The following is a 9,746-nucleotide window of genomic DNA, read 5'->3' on the forward strand; positions in this document are numbered from 1 at the left end:
GGAAGCACAACATATACAAACACATGCAAGGAACGAACCCAAACATGCAAAGGGGCAAGTAACTATCAATGTAAACACTTTAAGCACGAGTTACCGCAAGGAGGAACATTGGATATAAGATAGAAACTTGATAATTCGAATGACTTGGCTTGAGACAATAAGAATGATGAAGTCCCCTTAATTATTCATAATGTAGCCAAGTCTCCAATGACCTCCAACATCACCTATTGATCAAGTTTGAGCTTTTTGGTCCCCATCAAGTTGGGTCCTAAGAGTTAGTCACAATAGGCTTGGCTACCCAAATGGTTCTTTGCTTCAAACCACTTTGAGTACCAACAAACTTGGCAACCACATTGCCAACCTTATCCTTCCCAAGAGAATAGACATCATCAATAATAATTGGGTTGGATAAGTTACCACTAGTGCATGAAGAAGCGAGGTGACCTTTCTCGCGACATAGGTAGCAACGTCTACTCTTCACTTTCTTCTCACTTGATTTCTCAACTTGAGAAGCATTAGCTTTAGTCTTCTTGGGAAGAGGCCTTTCTTCAACTTGAGGTTGAGCATGAGAATGCACTTGTAGCCGCTTCCTTTGTTGCTTGTCACTAATGGACTTCTTCTTCAATGGGTAACATGATGCCCTTCAATTTTGCACTTGAAGCAAATAATCTTGGCCGAACACTTGACTTGTTTTTGGCCCTTCTTGTTGTTGCTCTTGTACTTCTTCTTATTGGAGTTGAATCCAAGTCCACCATTGTCATTGGGGGATTTTTGTACACTCAAGATATTGTTGAGTGTGGCATTCCCTTCATGACACTTTTCCAAATCTTTCTTTAAAGAAGTGACTTGGGCCTTGAGCTCTTTGATTTCCTCTACATGGTTAGTCTCAATACAAGCACTAGAGGAAGTATAAGCTTCATCTTTAGAGCAATAAGGCAAGGAAAGCAATTCATCACAAGATGTACCAATGTTATGCATGGACGAATCGCGAGGACTAGCACAAGGCAATATAGCATTTTGAATAAAAGTAGTGCTAGTATCCACATGAGGCTCACTAGATGTTACCTTAGCAAGCATGGCCTCATGAGCTAACTTTAGCACATTATGGGATACTAGAAGATCATCATGAGAGCTTGTGAGCTTTACATGATTTTCTTCCAACATCCCATAATTGCTAGGTAGCAACTCAAGTTGAGCCCTTAGCTCAACATTCTCCTTCAATATGGATGTTTCACAAGAGATAGAGTTAGTAGCAGAAGCATCATCATTAGCAACAAGAGGAGAAGACAACTTGGCAAGCTATTTTGAATATGAAGCTTTAAGTTGAGCATGAGACTCGGTGAGTTTGATGAGCTCACTCTTAATGACCCTTGAGCCATTTTCGAGGTGCTCAAAGTCCTCAAGGAGTTTAGCATGCGCAACTTCAAGCTCCTCATTTTTAGTTTCAAAATCATTGGCCACCTCAAGAGCTCTATCACGAGATTCCCTCACTCTATATAATTCTAGAGAAAAAGTCTCCTCAAGAGATTCCTTGGTGGTTTGTTCATGTTCAAGAGCTTGAGAGAGGTCTGCAATCTCATTAGCGTAATAATGCTCACGACCTTCCATTTTCTCAATGGTGACCTCATGCTCCTCGAGATGAGATTCCAACTCCTCAATATATTTCTTGCCCTCAATGGCAATGGACATAATTTCCATGAAGTTGGAACGAGCAATTTTATTTTTATGAAGAGCTTTAAAAACCATTTTCCCCTTAATTTTTAAGGAGGCAACATTATCATTCTCTTCATCATAATCAACATCATCATCATTATTGCCATCATCAATATCATCACAAGATATATTGGGATTCAAAGTGTGAGATACCTTTGAAGCCTTAGCCATAAGGCAAAAAGCAATTGATGATGATTTAGGATCCCTTGAAGCACCGTTCAAGACCACATCTTGTTCCATGGAGTGTTGGATTTCCTCTACATTGTTAGCACAACAACTCGAGGAAATAGATACATTTTTATCATGGCAACAAGGCATAGCAAGCATATCATCATGAGATTTAGTCAAGCAATTTCTACATGATATGCAAGGACTATCAACACAAGCATGTGAGACATTTGGAGTGCTCGAAGTGCTAAAGTCTAAAGATGGAGCATTGCAACAAGATAGTGAAGAAGAGTCATCAACGATAAGCACACTATCATCATTGCAATGACCAACACTACTCACCATAGCATTACCTTGTGGCAATCCACATGTAGGCGAAGTAGAAGAACTTGAGAAGGCAACACGGCCGGAGGTGGAGGGAGAACGATCATCCCCACAAATCTTGGACACACCATATTTATCTTGAAGCTTTGTCCACAACTCATGAGCATCCCGGAACGACATGAGTTGAAATATAACTACATTGTTCAAAGCATCGAAAAACACATTAGAATCTTGAGCATTGAGATAAGAGTTCTTCTCATCCTATAAAGATAATCTTTGGGGATCCTTTGGAGGAGAAAAACCCATATCTACAATTCGCTCTAAGTTTGGGTCCATGACCCTAAAGAGATTTAGCATGCGAGTTACCCAAACATCAAAATGTGTGCCATCAAAACTAAGAGTGTCAGAGAATCCTAATCCCCTAGTCGACATCTTTACTCTCTAGGCGGTTAAGCCTAACAAAGAGAGACGAGGCTCTGATACCAATTGAAAGATCGTGGATGTCACCTAGAGGGGGGTGAATAGGCGTTTTAAAATAATTACGGTTGAGGCTAGAAAAAATGCGGAATAAACCTAGCGGTTAATTTGTCAAGCACAAAACCTACAACAACTAGGCTCACCTATGTGCACCAACAACCTATGCTAAGCAATATAAGCTACTATGTGATAGCAATATATAAGACAAGAAACAATATGGCTATCACAAAGTAAAGTGCATAAGTAAAGGGCTCGGGTAAGAGATAACCGAGGCATGTGGAGACGACAATGTATCCTGAAGTTCACACCCTTGCAGATGCTAATCTCCGTTTGGAGCGGTGTGGAGGCACAATGCTCCCCAAGTAGCTACTAGGGCCACCGTAATCTCCTCACGCCCTCGCACAATGCAAGATGCCGTGATTCCACTAAGGGACCCTTGAGGGCGGTCACCGAATCCGTACAAATGGAAATCCTTGGGGGCGGTCACCGAACCCGTACACTTTGCCAACCCTTGGGGGCGGTCACCGAAACCCGTCAAATTGCTTGGGGCGATCTCCACATTGGAGACCCCGACGCTTGCTCGGAGCTTTACACCATAATGATTGAGCTACGAACACCACCAACCGTCTAGGGCGCCCAGGCACCCAAGAGGAACAAGCTCAAGGGTACCAAGCACCCAAGAGTAATAAGCTTCTCACCTTGTAACTTCCACGTATCATCGTGGAGAACTCAAACTGATGCACCAAATGCAATGGCAAGGGAATACGGAGTGCCCAAGTCCTTCTCTCTCAAATCCCACCGAAGCAACTAATGCTAGGGAGGAAAATGAGAGGAAGAACAAGAAACAGAACACCAAGAACTCCAAGATCTAGATCCAAGGGGTTCCCCTCACATAGAGGAGAAAGTGATTGGTGGAAATGTGGATCTAGATCTCCTCTCTCTTTTCCCTCAAAAACTAGAAAGAATCCATGGAGGGATTGAGAGTTAGCAAGCTCGAAGAAGGTCAACAATGGGGGAAGAACACGAGCTCAAGAGATAAGGTTCATTGGGGAAGAAGACCCCCTTTTATAGGTGGGAAAAAATCCAATCGTTATGCTCACAGCCCGCACAGAGCGGTACTACCGCTCGTCCTCACGGTACTACCGCAAGGGGTAGCGGTACTACCGCAAGGGGTAGCGGTACTAAAAAATTACATCCGTGCCAACCACCGCTGGACTTATGACGAGTTTTTGGTCTGGAGCGGAAGTAGCCACGGAAGTAGCCGCGGTAGTACCGCCCAAGCGGTAGTACAGCTCCCACGAGCGGTAGTACCGCTGCAGCTTTTAAGAGGACACCAAAACTGACACAACTTCTGCAAACGGACTCCGAATTCAACGAAACCAAGATTGTTAGAAAGCTAGTGACAAGGGCTAACACAATCTTGATAGAAATAACAATAAGAATCAAATGAGAAAAGGACCATAAGAAAATGGTGAGAACCCTTCCTCGGATAAGACCGGTAAAATCTCCAACACCGAAAACATTATAGAAGATACATGCGAACTCCGTTTTCGATGAACTCAAGCTTGTCATCAAGATGACCATAAGATCTAAGACTCACAAAGAGAACCAAACAAGAACTAAGAAATATGATGCAAGGATGCAATGGTTTGAGCTCTCTACGAATGATACGATCAAGCTACTCATCGAGAGCCCCCTTGATAGTACGGCAATCAATCCTATAACCCGGTCTCCCAACTACTATCATGAGACCGGTAAAATAGAAAACCTATGAAGGGCAAACCTTTGCGTTGCACATGGTCCACTTGAGCTAGATGATGACGATCTTGACTCCCTCAAGTTGGACCACCTTTCTTGATTGTGTTGGCTCCATGAAGACTAGTTGATTGCTCCCCCATATTCCACTATGGGTGAGCCACTCTTCCGCACATCTTCACAAGTCCATTGTCACCACAATGGACGGCAAGCTTCAAGCATTTGATCTCTTCATGATGCTTCACTTGAATTTGCACACCACAACCTAACCCCACAAAGAACTCCCACGAAGATCATGGGTTAGTACACAAAAGCGTAATTGACAATGCTTACCATACCATGGGATCGCTTGATCCCTCTCGGTACATCTTCTACACTTTGTGTGTTGATCAACTTGATTCACTCTTTTACTTAGTCTTGATCAACCTCTCACAAGACCAATCTTTAGGTAATTCCTTGAATAGCACCTTGGTCATCACAAACTCTCGTTGAAACCAACAAATGTACTCTAAGAAAAGCATATGGACAAAACCTTCAAATATAACTCAAGGCAACCTTTAGTCCACATAGATTGTCATCAATTACCAAAACCAAACATGGGGCCACCGCATGTTCTTTCACTAGCTCGGGGATAGGAAGGGACGGGCCACCCGTCGGCCTGGCCGCCTCAATCCGGGCACTACGGCGCGAAGAGGACAGCGGGGTCGAGGTCGAACGACCCCTCCTGGAGTAGGCCGCAGTCCGAGGGGGAGGGGGAGGACCGGTCACCGGAGTGGTCACCACCACCGCCAGGCCCATGGAAGCAGAGCTCGAAGGCGCCAGGAGAGGAGCAGGGGTCGTCATGCAGGGAACGCCAGGGGAGGGAGGTGGGTCCGCAGGTGCGTCATCCACCACAGGCGGACTGACCGGCCGAGCCGGAGAGCCAGGTGCCACCTCCGGAGGCACCGAAAGAGGCGAGGCCGGGTCCAGGGCCGAGACCCCCAGCGGGGCCAACTGGAGATCGGGGCGCGGGGGGGGGAGGGTCGAGCAGCGCCGGGTCAGCCCTGGCTGGAGAGAAGGCGAAGATGCCGAGGGAGATGCCGTCGGGGGAGCGGGGCGAATATGCCGGAAAGACCTGGAGGCTAGCATCAAAGGCGTTGAGGCCGTCATCGGGGGACGGGGGTCGCCGCGTGGGTACGACCCGCCCCAACCCCACCCCTGGCGGCCCGCATAGGCGGCTGGTCGTGGTGGGGCTGTCCTCGAAGTCGTCATCATCGTCCGAGCTAGAGGGGTGGCCGTGACGAGGGTCGCAGTCGCTACGGTGGCCACCAGTGCCACCCCCATCGGTGCCGCCCCCAGGAAGCTGTCGTCGATGCGAGGGCGGCCAATGTGGTTGGGGGGCTCAGGGAGATGTGGAGGTCAAAGGCCTGGTCATTGAAGAACACTCGGATGGTGGCACGGAGCCTGGAGGAGTCGAGAGATTTGACCTTAACCTGGACCTCCTCCTCCTTGCAGAGGGAGAGCTCGTCGACCACTACCACCTTGCCGAGGATGCGAGACATGTTCCGGATGACCCGCTCGGAGCGGGCGATGTCCGGGAGGCCACCAATGAGGATCCAGGCCGTGTCCAAGACCGCGACCGCCAAGGGGTCCCGCACCGGCATGGAGATGTCCACCACTAACTTGTTGAGAGCTAGGGTGATGTCTCCGCTGCGGGTGTCGTACCCATGGCTGACCGCGTCCGGGAAGACGACCGAGAACTGGCCTCCAGAGAGTAAGGTGACCTGCCAATCCCAGGTGCAGTGGTAGAGGTGGTTGAGCTCGGCCTCAATCATCTTCGGCGAGGCCACCCCATCCTTCACGGTAATAATGGCCAGGAGCGACGGTGAGGGGGCGAGGATGTCGGGCACCTTGATGTGGAAGTAGCCGAGGCCCTCAATCCCGTTCCCGTACATCATCAGCTCCTTCGCCACTGGACGGTCAGGGCAAAGGAAGGCGGGGTGGTCCGGGTCCGAGCAGAGGTAGCAACACCGAGGACGAGTACATGCCACCTGGGAGTGGCCGGAGAGGCCGCAGTTGGAGCACTTGACGAGGTCGGAGGAGCGGACGTCGGGGAGGAGAGCGGTTGTAGTCGAGGCGGTGAGATCCCGGGTGGAGCCGTTGGCCGGGGCAGTGCCATTTGAGCGCCCAAGACCGCGCTTCTTGCGCTTGCCACCGGGTCGACCCCGTCCCGCCCCATTGCCGGCGGGGGAAGACTCGGCTCGCCCCGAGGTGGATGGTAGCGGCGAACCGCGACGGCAGCGGGAGGGGGGCCTGCTGCCCATGGGAGCGGCTAGGGGAACGAGCGCGGCCGCCCCGGGCCGGGGAGCGGCTGGCATCCCGACAGCGCGGAGGGGAAGGTGACAAGCATCAAGCATCGCGTCGGTCTGCGGCCGGGGGGGGGGGGAGCGGGAGCGGCCACAGCGGTCCGCGCGAGGAGGAGATCGGCGTGAGGGGGCGCAGAGGTCGTCGTGGGCGGGAGACCGGTGGTTGCCGTGGGAGGAGAGCTGTCGGCGGAGCTCGGACTCATGGCGAACCGCATCGGGGGACGGGCGGAAGGAGTCGCGTCGCTCCTCCGCACGGGAGGGTTCAGGGCGGCGGTCGTCGGCGCACCGCTTGGGGCGCGTCCCAGCGTCGTGCCACTCGCGGGGTATGGTGGCCGGCGGCGAGTTCGGCGACGACGGGGGAGGGAGCGGGGTGTTGGCAGCGGGGGTCGGAAGAGCGAGGGTTAGGGCACGGGGGGAATGGGATGGGGGCGAGGGAAGCTCGCAGGCGGCCAAATAGGCCTGATGGCCGGGCAGGCCGGCCCACCAGGACCGCAGCTAAGGCTGGGCCCAGAAGCGGAGCTGCCAGCACAGGCCCATGGTCCAAATCCAGGCCCAACACTAGAGCGGCCTACGACCGGGCGTCCCAGCCAGCGAGACAGGGCAGCAACGACTAGGGTTTCCCCTAGTGCTGCGGCCGCCGTCGCGGCCGTGACCGGCGCCGGTGCAGGGACTCCAGTGTCCATGGGGCGACGAGGAGGGTGGCTGGGTGAAAAACGAAGTGAGGAGGTGCCAAAAGCTACGATGAACGGCCGAAACGGCAAGGTGCGGGCGACCACCGGCGAAGATGACGCCGCCGGAAAGGTGGCAGGCCGAGAGCCAGAGGCAGCTGCCGACGAGCGCCATGAGGACCGGGCATGACCCAGGTCGGACCGCCCCGTGACGCCCCACGCCGGAGCACGGCGGCGGCGAGCGGTTCGCGACCCAAGGTCGGCCCTTTGGCCAGGCGTCGGGAAGAGGGGGAGCGATACCGGCCGACGAGCATGGGGTGGGGAGGGGACTCCCCGACTCGGCGCGTCGACCAGCGTCGGGCGCAGCACAGCCCGGCGAGCCGGAGGCGTGCGCCGGACGGTGGGACGGCCAGTGGCGGAGTCTCCCCGACGGGGGTGGCAGAGCAGCGCAGGGTGGTGGAGGCGACGGCGCAGGCGAGCGAGCCGCGGCTGGTGCAGCGCCGACGGGGTCGCGGGAGGAGAGCACTAGAGCCATTTCCCGTTAAGGCAGGCGTGCATGCACTACCCAAATCGTAGTTTTCTTTTTACAACAAATTAGTGATTTGTGCAATTTCCTCTGCCATGTAGGAGGCTAGCGCGCGTTATACTGTCACTGTTACCACGTGATACCGAATAATTACTGATACCTTCATATTCATACGCACGATGTAGGAGGGTAATGCAATTTCGTCAGCCATGTAGATGTAGGAGGGTAGTGCGTGTTATACTGTCACTGTTACCAGGTGATACCGAATAATTACTGATACAGTGATACCCTCATATTCATATGTACAATGGCACTTACAAAGACGGCGACATGATGATTACCATTGCTACTTGTAAGCTCGGTGCGCATGCTACGTGGCATTGGCATACATACATACATGGCCCGGAGGCCTCAGCTAGCCACACTGCTTCAGTTCAGCTTGACACACGGAGAACAATTAGCTACGTACTACAACCACGTAGAGTACACAGGTAGCCACACACATGTTGATTTACAGCCAGCAAGCTCACTCACTCGACGATCCCAGCTAGTAGCACAGTACTTCTACAAGTCGATCGTGGTACTACAACGACAACACATACGTAGCACTTTAGCAGGCGACAATACGCATCACACCAATAATTAGCACGAGCGAGCACAGGGAAGTGACATAAGCACGCGCGTCCAACATCACATACGTACAGTAGCTAGGCGGTGTTGGAGGTTGAAGAAGCCGTTGGCGCGTTGAGAGAGACGGTGGGCCGAGGAGAGGGCGGTGGTCAGGGGCACTTGGGCCTCTTCCTGGGCCCGGCGGTGAGCATGTCGCGGTAGCAGGGGCACTCATCGCGGCTGCCGCTCCTCCCCGTGGGCACGCAGGCGCACTCCTCGCAGCACAGCCCGCAGTACTTCATGCACGCCCCCCGCTTCGCGCGCGACCGCGCGCACCGCACCGCGCACTTGCCCGCGCAGAACCCTGCACGGCACAGCACAGGCATCCATGGATCAGCCGCTCGAGCGCACGCTGCGTGATGGAGGACACAGGACAGGACAGTAGGACACGCGTGTGTAGCTAGGTACGCACCTGAAGCAGCGTCGCCGGCCGGGAGCAGGGAGGCAGCGAGGAGCAAGACGAGGAGCAGGGCGACCTGCATCTGCAGCGCCCTGCACCTCGATGGCTTGCTCATCCTGGCCGAGCTTCGAGCTGCAGCTGAGATGGATACAGGAGCTTGCAGGAGGAGAGGAGCTGGATGAGGCGGTAGCAGAGTGGGAGTGTGGGTGTGAGGGTGAGTGAGCGAGGAGTGATGTGTGTATGTAGCTGAGGTCCGGGCACCTTTGTACCGGTCGATCGGGAAGGCTCTGGAGAACGGGCGACGTGTCGCGCGGTTCACGTGCACCTGCTCCTAGAATTGATGGGTTTTGGTTGGTGCCCAGATTCGAGTTAATGCACGGCGACGGACGACAGGGCCGCTGGTCTGCTGGATGTGTGATGCACTGCGCCGCGGCAGAGGAGGAGACGGTCCGTGACCGCCGTGTTTGATGATCAGTGGCGCGCGCGGGCGGCCGTGGTCGCGTCTGCTCGGTGCATGGCCCGCCGCGCGTGTCGGGTTCCGTCAGGGACTCAGGGTCGACGTGCCATATATTGTCGTCGTGCAGGCACCACGGGACACCATGTTTGGCCTTTCACCCTGCGTGGTTCCGAGAAATATGCAGGGCCCGGAGAGGACGAACGCCCGTGCATGTGCCGATAAATTCAGACAGTACCGCTCTTTG

General features: G+C 53.5%; 1 protein-coding gene across 1 annotated transcript; it reads right to left on the reverse strand.

Annotated features, from left to right (window-relative positions):
• Nucleotides 1-8,421: 8,421 nt before the first annotated feature.
• LOC125553534 (snakin-1) lies at nucleotides 8,422-9,302 on the reverse strand. The gene is made up of 2 exons (XM_048717304.2): nucleotides 9,058-9,302; nucleotides 8,422-8,949 (listed from the first exon to the last, which is right to left on the reverse strand). Exons 1-2 carry the CDS (start codon nucleotides 9,158-9,160, stop codon nucleotides 8,756-8,758), a joined length of 297 nt encoding a protein of 98 aa, XP_048573261.2. The 5' UTR covers nucleotides 9,161-9,302; the 3' UTR covers nucleotides 8,422-8,755.
• Between the last annotated feature and the right edge of the window lie 444 nt (nucleotides 9,303-9,746).

Source organism: Triticum urartu, chromosome 4A (genome assembly GCF_056163025.1).
Source record: "Triticum urartu cultivar PI428250 chromosome 4A, HENAU_Tu73, whole genome shotgun sequence".
NCBI lineage: Eukaryota > Viridiplantae > Streptophyta > Magnoliopsida > Poales > Poaceae > Triticum > Triticum urartu.